Source organism: Staurois parvus, unplaced genomic scaffold (genome assembly GCF_062004578.1).
Source record: "Staurois parvus isolate SC_StPar_1 unplaced genomic scaffold, SC_StPar_1.0 ptg000508l, whole genome shotgun sequence".
NCBI classification, from domain to species: domain Eukaryota; kingdom Metazoa; phylum Chordata; class Amphibia; order Anura; family Ranidae; genus Staurois; species Staurois parvus.
In genome coordinates, this window is record NW_028318304.1 from 2,362,767 (window position 1) to 2,378,793 (window position 16,027).

Genomic DNA, 16,027 nt, shown 5'->3' on the forward strand with positions numbered 1-16,027 from the left:
GTGGGGAAGATTACCTTGTTCTTATCAACATGGCAAAGCTCCCTCCCAAGTTGAGGGCATGTGGCCAGGTATGGTTTCCTGACCTGCCAGGCAGCATGCTTGGTTAAGGGTCTGGTATGGATTTTTGGGGGGACCCACACACCATTTAAAATTTTTAATTTTTTTTATAATTGTTGGGCAATGCCGAAAATTCTTTTGACATTCAGCTGTAAGCAGGGAACCCGCGCATCACTACTAATACTGCATCACTTAATAATATAACTCATGTGGTATTTTAGTAACTGAGCGGTATGGGGTAAGATACCGCTCAGTACATTGTCCCTATTCGAAGTTCGTGGTTGAAATTTTGGTAGGTTTCAATGTTCAACCGCGAACCAAACAGAGGGGTGTTCACTAGTTGTTGCTATGGGACATCATCAAGTAGGGGTAGGGATCCAGCGTTCTCAACCATTGATAAATCTGATAGAAAATATTCTGGTGTAAGAAATCACTCTGCCAGGTCGAATCACTACGGGCTCAGGAAGCTTGCCTGACAGCTCTCCACTCAAGATATGTGGACCACCAAGACAGTCAGAACTTGATCTTACGCCTAGCAAAGAAATATGTTCCACTTTGCATGCCACTGCCAAATTACTTGTGCTGTCCTGGTAGCCGATTTATGCCATCACTGTGGCATTGTCAGACTGGATTCTTACCAGATAACCTTCCAAATGCAGTATATTTCTCATTTCTCCAGCAGATTGATTAAAAAGGGGTTCCTGCACTGAGAGTTCCCACAACACCTCCTCAGTTGGAGAGGCTGATTTCCCTGGTAAGGATAATTCACTGGACGAGTCCCTTTCTTCCCAGAAAGAAGATTTAAATCAACCTTTCAGGTGGGGGAGACAGGAACTCTACTTTGTTTCCTTGGGATACCACCTCTTGTATCAAGATGTCAGAACTGTCCCACAGCCAAACACCTGCATAAGACAGCAGGTAGCCTCCTACATTGTTGCATATGGAGACAGACCTTCATGCTGCAAAAAGTTTGCAAGTAGATTTGGAGGAATTTGAAGTCTATGGACTTCTGGCTAAGGTCTTTGGCTTGGAGGTAAGAGAGTGTTCACATTTCTGCTGTGAAGATTTAGCCATGCAGATCCAGAGAGGATCAGAAGTCTTTCTCCAAGGAAAAGTTGCCGGACCAGGGATTCCTTGAAAGCCATAGTCTAATGACAAGCCCTTTGGCCAAAGCTATGAATGACCACAGCAGCCAAGGAGATGTGGGTTACCAAACAACTTGTTCAGAATTGTCTAGAGAGACTCCAACTTTTTTCTCTGTTGGATCCTTAACGGAAGAATATACATTGTTAAGGCAATAAACTAAACAGATCCAGCAAGGGCAGCGTAGCCCACTTTTTAACAGATTTCTTTGTGGAGGGGTGGATAATGGAAAACTGGATAATGGAACAAAAAAAGTTATGCTTTCTAAAGCACACATCATCAAACTGTTCATGAGTAAAAAAAAAAACAGAGTGTTTTTGTCTGTGGAAACCTGAAATAACCATGAGCTCTTACTAGGATCATCCAATTTAAGGAGTCGATAAGCCTTGTGGCTTGAGCAGGAGTCCCAGTTAAACATATTGGACAATTTAGGCACAATCCCTCAAGCACCAGAGAAAGTGATTATAAACCAGAAACACTAGCCGTAGTTCCATCTGAGGATCCCGAGACGGGGTAAAGGTGGATGCTGAAGTAGGTGGCTAAACACAGAGTGGTTCAGCCCATGTACTGTTAAACTCAAGGTCACATGCAGCAGAAGAAGAAAAATTAAAATCTGATGGGAGGGTTTGCCATTGTTCATATGACAACCAGTCCTCTGTCTGGTTTCAGACATATTACTAGAATTAGAGAACAGTCCTACAAGGTTGGAGGTGCTGTCCTTTCAAGGGTGATACTGCAGCTCAACGTTCAATATAAATGCAATAACTGTACCCTTTGCAAGCAGGGTGGTAGTACATAGGTGGAAAGGGCAGGCAATTGACTCTTAAGAGGTACTATGCCATGGGGCTGTCAGTACTCACAAAGGTTGTGACATTATGCAACTGTGCTGGAGGATAGAGCCTTGCCATGTCTCATTGAAGAGAGACTATGCGGAAGAGGCAGTGTGGAGAACTGAGAAAGAAGAGTCTACATGTGATAGCCTAGAGTTTCTGTGCCAGCAATTGGAGTAGGCCTCACCTATTTCCTGTTAAGTATGCACATGAATAAAGGTCTCATAGATGGAGGCCAAAAAAACGGTCCTGAAGTAAGGGGAACAGCCCACATTACAATGGTGGTGGAAAATGGCTCTGGATAGCTACTATAAATGTAATAAACCTTAATGTATAATAAAGTATAGAGAATTTTCCACTAAAAAAACAAGCCAGGGAAACAGCAGTGGTGCTCTGTGAATAGCTCCACTTTCAGTACCGTCAAGTCTTTAGTGCCAGCTTGCGATCAAGGGTGGGATTACTGCAGGAAGTTTTCATACCTAGGAGTCTGGTATGACAACATGCATGCAGCAAGGTCAAACAGACTGAAGAACACTGAACCCAGCATGATAGCAGCATAGGCTTAGAGTCACATAGGGGGGCAAGGCCATCACAATGAAATATTGAGTTTTGCAGTCAAGGAGACACTGCAAAATGTTGAATGCTGGGTCTGGTCTGACTGCCAGTAGCTGCCTGAAAGTAGAATGTACATGCATGTGCAGGATTATAACCACTAAATGGGGCTGTGTCCTTTATTATAATTGTATAGTCTTCAAGTGTCCTAGACGGGTCAGCTTTACTCACATGTGTCCTATGTCAACCAAAGAAACTGCTTGCCTAGGTCAGGAACCCCAACCAGTGGACCACTGAAGACTAGAAGAAGATCTTTAAGGATAAGTTCACCTTTTGACCACAAATAATAAATACACTTTTTTATTTTTTTGTAGGTAAAAATAAATGTGTGCATTTATTATTTTTGGTTGAAGGAGACTGTAAAGCATTGCACCAGCGATCAGCAGATCACCACTGTCATGCACACCTGCCAGTATATCTGCTTGCCTATAGAGGATTTTAAAAAGTGACAGCTTGTACGGGGAACTTCTCCCCATACTTCTGTCACGGGAGGGAGGAGATCGGGCAGCGGCTGCAGCATTGGGAGCATGTTACATGTTCCACCCTAAAAACAGGTGGAACATGTAACATGTTCCCAAAGGTGAACTTATCCTTTAAGGACCTATGAAACGATTTGTTCGTATTTCATGTCTGAGGTGTGCAACCGATTTAAACTTCTTTGAGTTGGTTTGGGATGAACTGATCAGAATGGTCAAGGCAACCCACAAGTGAACACATTTATGGGATTGTCTGTGATAGTTTTGGGAAGAACTTTCCAAACAGTATTTTACTTTCATTGTATAAAGAATGCCATGTAAAAGTGTGTCTGGCTGTTATATTTGCATATTGTTACTAGCTTGTGGGTGTGGTTGGTCCAATATGATCTGGTCTCAGAGGAAATGGGATAAATGTTGTTTGCCTGACTGTGGATATCTAGTAGCAGAAAAAAAAACACTGCCGGGAAAATCTCTATGCTTAATGTGACCAGCAAATTTCAGCAAAAGAGGGTTTTTTTTGTCTTCTCTTGGGCTGTTACATTTTTATAGTTTTTTTCCTGGGACTCTGCTTTAATTATTTTTGTGTAAAAGCCTTCATCTAAAATAAATCCACAGTAACCAATCACAGATCTGTTTTGAGGAGTTTAGAGTAGAACGACTAAATCTGGGCATAAAATATGGGATATCATCTAAAATAACGTTAAGATCAGATGCTCGGATGATACTCTATTCACCCAGCATGCATAACCACTGATCAGTGTATTATATGTATTTAGATAATGTATACAGTATATAACTGATTCCAAAAATACTTAAAGTGGATCTCACCCTCAGCAAAACAAACCCTTTCCTCCTATCCACCCTTCCCCTCCGCTAACAGATTATAGTTTTTTTTTAGTTGTTTACTTTTTATTTTTATTTTAAGTGCACCCCACATCATCAGGAGGCATGCTGGCTGAGCCAGTGGACCTCTTGATGTCATAAGCAATATGGGGGCAAGGGACCGAGAGATGGCAGAGAACCAGAGGATCTCAGTGGGACAATGCATGATCCTTTGGGCAGGTGAGTATCGGAAATGGGAACAATGGACCACATGAGTGAAGATCTCCTTTAACCTCTTGACGCCAACATAGCACATATGTGTCGGCAAAGAGGGTGGGCTTTAATGCCCGCATACTGCACATACGTGTCCCTGGATGGCTGAGGTTTCTTTGCTAAGAGCGTGCTCACTGTGTGTTCCTTGCACAGAGACACAGCTGTCATATACAGTTCCCAGACTCTAGTAATGATCAGAAACTGACTCCTAATCATGTAACCACTGTCACTGCCATTCACAGTAGTTACGTGATAAGGCAGTCCTTCCTACCCCCCTGGGCGTACAGACCCAGTTAAAGTGATTCTGGGTCTGAGCAGGAGGGGGTTAATGCAAACATTATTGAAAAATGACAACTAGAAGAATGAGAAGAAAATTATCTTTGCAGGGAAGTCGCTAGATTCTGCTTTTTGTAGAAATGTATGAGTTGGACAGTGTATTTGAACTGATGGCGAGACAGTCACACAGGACGCCCCCCAAGGTTTTTTCCTTGCTCGGCACATAAAGAAGTCACGTCCACGCCAATTTGCTCTTAAAAAGACACAAATTAGATACGTGTGGCAAACAGCAATTATAATCAAGATGAATCTATTACCATTAGGGAGCAGAAGTTTGGTGAAAAGAATGGAGTATAGATAAATACAATAACATGCAGAGGAGTAGGCATGATGGACAGTTTGGTCTGTTTTATGAAATAAGCAGACACTGGGGAAGAATTACTGAGTTTCACAGAGTGTTCTTTGTGCAATTCCCTGCTTGACAGTCATGTAACATTGGCATTGCACATTTTTTTTTATTCCTGCATGCTTTTTTTTTTTTAAAGTTTACTACCCATACATGTGATTACTGTTAGCGGTTACCCCCTCCCTTAATTTTTTTAAATTTATTTCCTTCCCTGGAGACCCACACAGATTATTGCAGAAAAGCTGTAGATTATTTTCCTCAGGGGTGCATAGCATATAGAAAGAATGACATTGTAATAATAATACCAAGCTTTGTCTCAAGAAGCTCATACACAGCCATATATTCACAATTGATCTAACCAGCTTGTGCATCACTTTCCATAATTGCATAGAATAGGGAGTAATATGTGAGCAATAACAATGGATATTCAATTGATTTCCCAGAGAGAAATGTTTAAGCAGTGACCTGGTAAACAAAATTATGGCGCCGCTCAATCCGATAGTTGATCGCTTCTGTGAACCCATTGAAAAATGGGGTGTCAGAGTGTTCAAATGCCACTCTAGAAGGCTAGTTGTAGTGGTTAAGAAGGCATACTGTTCTCCCACTCAGCCTTGTGAGCAAGAGTGGAAGGCAGCCACAGCCTGTGCATCTCTACCTCATATACGTTTTACCCCCTTTCCACCAGGGCTTAGTCATATGTTTAAGCAGTATTAAACCCCAAAACCAAAATGTTGTTATACTGCAGCTTACCAATTCCTTAGAATAGGAAGGAATGTGGTGGCTGAATTTGATTTCTTTTTTAATTTTTTTTACCCTCTATTTCCCCCTGTTGATCTGGCCAGTAAGTCTGTTATTTTTCAACTTCCTATATTCTATGCAGTAAGGTAAAAAAAATAAATAAATAAAACTTATTACAGCCACTTTAAGGATTGGTAAACTGTAATATGTAAATTGTTTGTTTTTGGGATTAATACAGTTTTAAAATTACTCCCAGGTTGAAAATCATGGAGCATTTGGTGGCACAGTGATCATACTGATGACAGGATTATCTCTTTAGTTGTACAACAGAGTTTCCTATTTTAATTTTCTCACCTCTTTCTCTATTTCTGCCAAAGACTTGATTGTAATTCCCAGAAGGTCAACCTGCTGCATCTAAAATATGGGAAAAGAAAGATTCTCAGTTAAAATGGAGCCATTAAGTAAACTAAAAGTATCTGATCACAGACACAATTATTAAATATTCCGAGCTTTGATTGGCATTCATACTTTCAACAAAGTGACTTGCAGTTTGTAGATTTGACCACTTGAGGGCAGAAAAACCAAAGGAATTTCAACAGCCACAATAATAAGTATGAATTCTGGATCAGATTGCCCTGTATTCTTCGGTCTAATATCTAGAAAGGGTTATGTACACTAAAATATCCATATTTAGGTAAACAAACAGATCCCTACAAAAACAATACTTTATAACACCTGCAATATGATAAAATATATACATTGCAAAATGCTTTTATATTTAACCACTTGCCTACCAGGCACTTATACCCCCTTCCTTACCAGGCCAATTTTCAGCTTTCAGCGCTGTCGCACTTTGATTGACAATTGCGCGGTCATGCAACATTGTACCCATATGAAATTTTGATCATTTTTTTCTCACAAATAGAGCTTTCTTTTGGTGGTATTTAATCGCCACTGGGCGCTTTACTTTTTGCGCTATAAATTAAAAAAGTGCAAAAAATTTGAAAAAAAAAAAAAAGTTTATTTGTTTCTTTTATAAAATTTTTCAAACAGGTATTTTTTCTCCTTCACTGATTTGCGTTGATGAGGCGGCACTGATGGGCACTTATAGGCGGCACTGATGGGCACTGATAGGCAGCACTAAAGGGCACTGATAGGCAGTACTAATGAGGTGGCACGGATAGGCGGCACTGATAGACAGCACTTATTAGGGGTCACGGATAGGCGGCACTGATATGCAGCACTGATAGGCGGCACTGATAGGTGACACTGATGATGGGTACTGATAGACGGCACTGACTGGCATCACTTCTGGGCACTGACTGGCGGCACTGACTGGCACAACCCCTGGGCACTGACTGGTGGCACTGACTGGCAGCACTGCTGGGCTGCACTGGTGGGTGGCACTGGTGGGCAGCACTGGTGGGTGGGCACAGGTGGGTGGCACTGGTGGGCACAGGTGGGTGGCACTGGTGGGTGGGCACAGGTGGGTGGCACTGCTGGGCACATGTAGGTGGCACTTCTGGGCACAGGTAGGTGGCACTGCAGAGTGGCACAGGTGGGGGCACTGCTGGGCACAGGTGGGGGCACTGCTGGGCACAGGTGGGGGCACTGCTGGGCACAGGTGGGCGGGGCTAGTGGGCGCACTGCTGGGCAGAACTTGCGGGTGTCACTGCTGGGCACCGATCATCAGGGCACTGATCATCAGTGCCCTGATGATCGGTGCCGATCCCCGCTCTGACAACTGCCGGTTCTCGGCAGTACTTTCCTCACGATCTGACAGCGTGAGGAAAGTGCAGCCGAGAACCGGCACTTGCATTTCCCTCTGATCAGCGTGTCATTGGACACCGCTGATCACGTGGTAAAAGGCCAGTGGGATCGGCCTTTCACCACATCACGTGATCAGCTGTGTCCGTAGGACACAGCGATCACGGAGATCGCCGGGTGCGCGCCCCCTGGGGCGCGCAGGAGAGCGCGTTCTGGGAGGACGTCATATGACGTCCACTCAGAACTGGCCGGCCGCGGTGAAGCCGTCATTCGGCTATGCGCGGTCGGCAAGAAGTTAAATATCAAAAATGTACCCTTGTTTTGGGCAGACTTACATTACACAACACAACACAACTGCTCATTATAGTCTGCTGTGTAAATCCAAATAACAACGCAGATCAGAAAACGGTTCAGAGTACAAAGCTTTGTATTGCTTTCCCTATAAAACACATTTCTATGACTCTTAGAGGAAATATCCACTTGGTACAAAAGCGATGATCAACTTCCACTCAATTTAGTCATGACTTCCCAAAACTACCAAATTCAATATGCTCGGTTGTTAAAGGATAAATTCACCTTTAAAAAAATAAATAAATGCAAGTTTAAAAGTAAAAAAAAGTGCATTTACTATTTCTTATTTTTTTGTAGGAGCCTGGAAAGCGTTGCACACATGATTAGCAGTTTGCAGGTGCAATGCAAGGCTCCTGCAGATTGTCAGTGTAAAGCTGTCTGTTCAAACCTCATCTGGGCAGGCAGTTACACAATGACAGGATGAATCAATAACTACCTAGCGTACTCAACAGCGTCCTGGTAGTTAGTTAAAAATGACAAGTCGACAACCCCAAAGGCTGTCGGTACTTTTAGTTCATTTATACACAGAACTCTGTAAATGAATGACACAACCGTGTGGGCAGAGCCCCACACGGTCGCACCTTTTTAAAATAGTGGGAGAAAATCCCCGGGCCTGCTGTCACTGGGAGGGGGAGCGATTGCAAAAGTGGGAACATGTTACATGTTCCATAAAAATGTGTAAAGGTGCTTGCGAGCTACTATGGTGAATATAAAAGTGCCTCAATATTTGATCAATTATGTTAAATTAACACACGCGTGGTTCACTGACACCGAACATGTACTCATATAATAGTGCATATAACGGATTTAAAATAATAATAAATATGTGCCGCGCTCCACTAAATCAATAAATATAATATTATGCCAATTATTAAACCCATAAATTCTATAAATCATGTGATCAAAAATCAAACATATATATATATATATATATATATATATATATATATATATATGTATTTATTTATTAAGATGTAAAATAAATATCAACATGTGAAAATGTGATACATTTTAGTGCATCTATAATATAATCAAAAAAATGTCCAAAATTCACAAAAATATTGAAGTGAAAAAATTAATCCACAAATGTGTCCGCTATGTGATAAAACTTCTGAAAACAACAACATCAAATGGACTGGATATGATTTTCTTATGCGCTCACCTCACTTTTAGCCTAACTGAAATTTAGGCTAAAACAGCTTTTTGTCCTTAGTTGGACATTAGATGAGACAAGAGCATAAAATATATTTTCTTTAGAAAATGGGCAAAAACACCAGACATTAAAGTGGTTGTAAGACACAAATCCTTCTACATATATTGTTCCCACTTATCTGCAGTTTTCTCTTCTTTACATCTGTTCAAAGTCCAGAATTTATAAAGCTTGTCTTAGCTGTCAGAAAATTAGAGGAAAGGGACACAACCCCCTCCACACAGCACATAGAAACAGAGCTGAAGCTGTGTGCTGGAGCTCCCTCCCATCAAATTTTTTTCTCTTGGTGTCAGGAAAACTTAACAGAAATGATTCATGCGGATAGCAGAGGAACAAAGCAGCAGACAGAAATTACATTTCCTGCTCTTAATTGAGACAAGTACATACTATAGAAGGATGTGCTTTGTTCAGATTTAATGTCTGAGGTTTACAACCACTTTAACTATAAAGGTGCTTTGCTTTCTATTTTGGTATGCCAACATTATACTTGTTGGATAATATGGTGCTTTTGTTTGCTGGGCACCCATCAAATTATATGGAACTACTTAAACTGTAAATTAATTCAGTATGGTTTTATTAATACTATTATTGTTGTTATTATATGGGCCTCATATAAAAATTTAAGGAAGGGAAAGGTTCAGCTTATAAAATGCAATTATATTCCAGCTGCCATTCTTTATTATATAAAGGGTAGCATTTGCTTTGTCGTTAAGTTACACTTAATGATCTTTTAATTTAGAGTGGAAATCCAGATTATTTTGCGAAAAATGACCTGCATTCCAGCCATACATGTAGTACACATATAGAGGACAAAGCCACATGGTAGTAAACTGTGCACTTGCAAACATTTTCTGAAAGGCAGCTGCAGTGACCCAAATCAATTAGTCAAAAATTATTTACCACTGTAAACTGAACTGATTGTTACTGGTTATTGTACTTTTGATATCACTGTAGCTTTTACCAGTGAGTTGTAAATTAAGTTACAACCCTCCAAAAGCCTAACCAGTTGTTAGTACCTTTAGTTATCTTTCATGGTGCCCAGCATCCACAAAAATCCCACCAGAAATCTCAATTTCTAGGAATGGGGTTCTCCAGTTCAGTCATCCCCCATAACCTCTACTAAAATGCAAAACTAGACAAGACCTAACAAGGGATTCTGACACAAGATTGTAAAATAATGAAGTTCTTGTAATCTACTCAACCTTGTCATTCTTCTAACTTACTCAAGTTTGTTCTACATAATGTACAATTGTGACAACACATTTCAGTGCCTACAATCTTGACTATTACTGCCATGACTTTCTCCTGTTCTTAAACAACCAGTGAATTTGAAGACACCAAGAATGTGCACTCTTGACATCTCTTCACCAGGCCGGCCCAAGTACTACTCCAACACTCATTAATTTACAAAGCATACACACCCAGCATAGGCGGATTTTAAATTCTAGATGGCAACAAATAAAAAGACATTTTTAGGGTCTCTACTTGGACTTACAAATTATGTTATAGGTTAAGCAATTACATAAGTGACCTAAAGTATTGACTAACATATATGTGTGTAGTTGTTGTTCAACCCTTTGAATTTCAAGCATTTATTATGTACCTCAAAGATGTGCAGTCTGCTACAATGGTTGCTCTGGACACTTTCAAGTTCATTTTCAGTAATTTGTGGTTAAAAAGATCAAGGGTAAAATTTTCACTAATTTTGACTTCAAATGTTGTTTTTTTAGCTGACACTAGTGCCAAATGGTCTGTTTAAACCAGGTTTCACTGTATTTGAGTTCTGCTAAGTGATGTTCCCTCTGGCTGTATGCTAATTTGGTGCTTCTGAACCCCTTACAGCTTTGCTTCTGCCCACAACTCTCCACTGAAATTGCCCTTCCAGAACTCAATAATGACTTGTCAGCTTTTAAAACAAGTCATCATTACCCTACACTAATACCGATTTCCAAAATGCACCCCTTCTTAACAGATGAAACTACCAAGCTTCTAATACACTCCCTTGTTCTCCTTCACCTCAACAACTCCAAATCCATCCTAATTGGCCTAACGCTGCACAATGTATCCCTCCGTACAGTCTATCATGAGTGCTTCTACTAGACTCAAACTTAATAACAGTTCAGTGTTTGATACCCTTCTCTGCCAATCCTCCTACTGGCTTTCCATTGCCCAACAATTAAAATTCAATATACCAACAAAAAAATACAAAGTCATCCACAACTCTGCCCTAAGAAGAATCACCAATCCAATCCCCATAAACCACCCTCTTCACTCTTCCCACAACCTCCAGCTCTCTTGTCAACTTCTTCCATGTTCGCCTCCAGGACTACTGCAGAGCCTCTCCCACTCGTGAGTGGGACCCTCCTCATAATCTTGTCTTGAATTATTTTGTAACTGCACTGTGTCCCTTATTTTTATAAATCTGGTGCCTAATAAATCCTTTAAAAAGAATATTAAAGGTCATTACTGGACCTTGGCTCATCCCTGACCACACTATGCCCATAGTTCAGGATTTATTTGATCACAAGTTTGATGAAGGCTTGTCTATGACTTCCCTTCTGCCTGCATTTACCTACTAGTCTACCTGCAGATCACATCTTTGGAAACACCACACTTCAAAAACATCTTTACCTATAGAATCTATGCTTTTAGATCTTCACCTATAGAATTGATGCTTTAAGACTCTCCTTTTCTGTGAGACCCCTACAGAAAAGGCTGACCATTTCACCTTGATCACAAACTGGCTCTTGTGAGGTCCTTTGCTGGTAAGGTCTGGTTGCCTTGTCAATCCAGTGCAGAATTTGTTACTGGTTTTCTGCCTGTGAAATCTCTGGCTAGCAGAGATCCTACAGAGAACCTTGGATATGCCAAAATTGCAAAACAGCCTACCATCTTCACTTCAGAAACCAAAATCCAGGAGGATGGGGATTTGACCTAAAGTCTGATATTAACTTCTTTGCAGAAGAGGGTAGGTAGCCAAATGGAACGGTTCTGCTCGGGGTAGGGGGGGGGGGGGGGGGCAGGCAATCTTTACTTTACAAATATGATTCAACAATTACTACTTACAGCTTCTGATGCACAGGCAAACTTCTCCGATATCATGAAGGGAACACCATCCATTGCTAAAACATAAAATTCTTGTTAGAGAACACAAGACTGTAACAACATACCACTTTTAAACAAACAGCATAAATCTTTGGGTCACTAACACACATTAAAAATATAGTTTGCCCATTGACCCATATAAACTTCTCAGACCTATAGAACATCATGTGTAGTTGCACTATGCTCCATGTGACAAGACACACATTTAGAAAAAAGAAAGGTGTCTCGTCTGCACTAAGCTGGCCTACATCTTTCTCATCTGCGTGTGTCAAACCATGGTGTGTGGGAACAGCTCGGTATAACAAGCAGGCTCTGTGTCACCTGCAGTCATTAAAACTGAAGCCGCTTCATCTGGGCGTTGTGCCACTGTATGGAATACAGAGAGGAAAACCCATGCCAAGGGCTCAGCAGTGTAATTAGCATCCTCCTAAACAAACGAGCTTCCACACAGCTGTAATTAAGCAAGCTTGTAATTAAGCCGATGCCCTTTATCATACAGATCATGCTTAAAAACACTTTGAAGGATGGACGTGTTATTAATGCGATAATGTCAAATCACAGATATTCGCCAAGGCTGTCACTGTTTCTTCAGTTCCAGAACATACAAACCACATAAAACCCCTTCTGAAAATCTATCATAAAAAGTGCTCATTTTTCAGCTTCTTTAAAAGTCATTACAATGTTGTCACTATCTTTTAAAAAAAATCACTGTTAGGAATACAGTTTTCAGGAGTGTTGTTACTTCAGTGCGCGATTGTTTCTCTAAAGGCTTTACATTAAAGTGGTTGTAAACCTCAGACCTGAAATCTGAACAAAGCACATATTTCTATAGTGTTTACTATCTCTCCAATGCACTAAGTGTCATTTCTCTCTGCTAATTTTCTCTGTCATCAACTTGATTCACTTCTGACAAGTTTTCCAGTCATCAAGAGCTAGAAGGTGACAGGGGAGGGAGCTCCAAAACACAGCCTGTGATTGACAGCCTCAGCTCTGTTCCTGTGTGCCCTGTGAAAGGATGTGTGCCCCTTCTCTTCAATCAGCTCTCAGAGCTCTTGAACAGTGTGTAACTGCAGCTCCCCGTCCCCTGCTGTGCGAGTCTGTGAAAATTATTTTTCATCTCTTGAGTTTTACAAGGATGCACTGTACAGGACAATTGGCTGCAGGTCAAACAAATCTTCCTAAATAAGTTTTACCTATTTATCACCTGAGGACAGTCACTTCACTGGGTATACGTAAGGGTTTACAACCATTTATAATTATAACTACTATAATACTAACACGCAGTTCAATGTTCAGGTATGTACGGCTACAGGGGCTCAAATTTGCACCTTTAAGAGCCCTTTCTTTATCATCTTAAAGCTGAACTCCAGGTATGATGTTAATTTCATTCTTACATTGGTCCAGCTTTGAGCAATAAAAGTATGCATATCTCAAACCTGAGGGAACACTATAGAAGCGCCGTGATCTTCCAGGTCCTGTACTGAGCCGCTATCCCACTGCACACTGATCACAGGGGTTGTTAGCTTGGCATTGCCACCATTCACAGAACACCTTGTATTTTTTGTTAATGGATTCTTGGATAGGAATGGAGTTCTTGGATAGGAAAAGGTGGAGAGGAGGGGTGGTGACCTCATGATCTTCACCTCGTCCAATCAAAGAACACCTTGTATTCATTGAAAAAAAATAATTCTATGAATGGCAGCAGTGCAGAATGAGCAACCTCCCGTAGTCAGTGGTCAGTGAGATAGCCACTTGGCACAGGACCCTGGAATAACCCAGAATAGAGTTCTGATGAGCTTAGGGTGATGTTTCCCCTTGCTGGGTCCTCTTTTCTGTTCAATTTTGAAAAACTGGACAAATTGATGGACTAATTTTTAATCCTGGAAAATATTAGACCTGTACTTTTATCATGCCTATACAAACTAATAAAATCACAAAGTAACTTTAAATTAAAATGTGCAAAAGATCAAAAACTTGCTGCTGTTCAAAGATGTAATCCTGCTCATAAAAATGTTGCTGTGATCTGACTTCATGTTGGATGACTGTGTTCATTCAACATGGTCCCACTTTATGTAGGAACATAGCCACCCTCTCCTACTCAATCTCAAGATGAACTAGGCACTATGGACTATGGGATGTGTAGTAAGCATAGAGCAGTGCACATGACCACAATTAATGTGCACTGATTGATCCAAAGAAAAGTGAGGGAAAAAAGGAAAAGTTCGGGAACTCATGGGAGGACAGTACAAGGAGGCAATCAAAACAATTTCAGGAAAAATAGGTCTCAGGGCCAATAAGTAGTGGATTAATTTTAGAAAATAAGCAGATTTAGTGTCACTTTAACCACTTGCCGCCCAGCCACTGTAGATATACGGCGGCAGGGCGGCACTGGCAGGCAAAACCACGTTTTAAAACGTGTGTTTTGTAAACAGCTAGGGGGCGCGCGCGAGCCCTATCTGTCCCGCCGATCACCACTGTAGATGTGAGTCGCCGGGTCACAGCCGGTCCTTAGCTATCTCCTGGTGATCGGCGGCAAACAGTGACAGACAGCACAGCTGCACTAGCTGTGCTGTCTGTCACTTCCCTGTCAGCTCGAGGATGAGCTGATCGAGAAAGAACAGTTTCTCTTTCTCGATCAGCCTTGTCCCATTCAGTACACACCCCCGCCCCCTAGTAAAACACTCCCCTCACTCCTATAACCCTTCCCTGCAAAATAAAGTTAACCCCTTCCTCCCCATTGCCATTAGTACAGTGTCAGTGTTTTTTTTTTTTTGCACTGATCACTGTATTAGTGTTTTTGGGGATGTCAGTGACCCCAAGTCAGTACCCCCCAATGTCAGAATGTCCGCCGCAGTCCCACCATAAGTCCCTGATCGCCGCCATAATTCGCTGATCGCCGCCATTATTAGTATAAAAAAAAACTCTAAAAATCCTAGTATCTTTCTCGCCATTTGTAAACGCTATAACTTTCACGTAAACCAATTAATTTACACGTATTGGTTTTTTTTTTTTTTAGAAAAGACATGTCACAGAATGTATTTTGGCAGAAATGTATGACTAAATTTGATTTTTGCATTTTTTTTACTGGACATGTTTTATAGCAAAAAGTCCAAAATATTGTTTTTTTTTCCTCAAAATTGTCAGCCTTTTTTTTTATAGCGCAAAAAATAAAAACCGCACAGGCAATCAAATACCACCAAAAGAAAGCTCAATTTGTGGGGGAAAAAAGGATGGAAATTTCATTTATGTACCGTATTGCATGACCGCGCAATTGTCCGTTAAACTAGCGCAGTGCTGTATAGCAAAAAATGGCGTAAATTGCAGTATTTATACCATAGTTTGTAGACGCTATAACTTCCACACAAAGCAATCAATATACACTTATTGGGATTTTTTTTACCAAAAACATGTAACAGAATACATTTTGGCATAAATTTATAACCAACTTTGAGTTTACTATATATTTTTTATAGCTGAAAGTAAAAAATATTGTTTTTCTTCAAAATTTTTGGCCTTTTTTTGTTTATAGCGTAAAAAATAAAAAGCGCACAGGTGATCAAATTACACCGAAAGAAAGCTCTATTTGTGTGAAAAAAAGGACGTAAATTTTGTTTGGGTGCAGCATTGCATGACCGCGCAATTATCAGTTGAATTAGTGCAGCGCCGAGTAGCAAAAAGAGGCCTGGTCATTAAGGGGGGTAAATCCTCTGGAGGTCAAGTGGTTAAGCATCTTGGTGGTGGTTGTGGACTCATTTGGTAGTTGGGGCCCTGTTCAACTCCCCTCCTCTCTTTGTTTTCTATTTTGTTTGCTCTTTGGGATGTTGGGCATCATTGCCAGCAAGGGTTTATGACTGGTTTGTGGACAAGACCTAAGAGGTTTGAGTACTTGTGTGGTTTCCTGCCCCTGCATCCCTCCCATATATGAGTCAAACACAATAATCTGGTTCTTGGAGGATACAAG

General features: G+C 40.9%; 1 protein-coding gene across 6 annotated transcripts in view; it reads right to left on the bottom strand.

The window, feature by feature from the left end:
* The window catches only part of MVB12B (multivesicular body subunit 12B), a 234,265-nt gene that overhangs the window by 11,526 nt on the left and 206,712 nt on the right, over window positions 1-16,027 (bottom strand). For all 6 annotated transcript variants that reach the window (XM_089689997.1, XM_089689995.1, XM_089689993.1 and 3 more), the window contains 2 exons: window positions 12,028-12,083; window positions 5,988-6,047 (listed from right to left, as the gene is read on the bottom strand). In XM_089689997.1, the coding sequence (XP_089546123.1) occupies window positions 5,988-6,047; window positions 12,028-12,083 (116 nt within the window). The remainder of the gene's footprint in view (window positions 1-5,987; window positions 6,048-12,027; window positions 12,084-16,027) is intronic.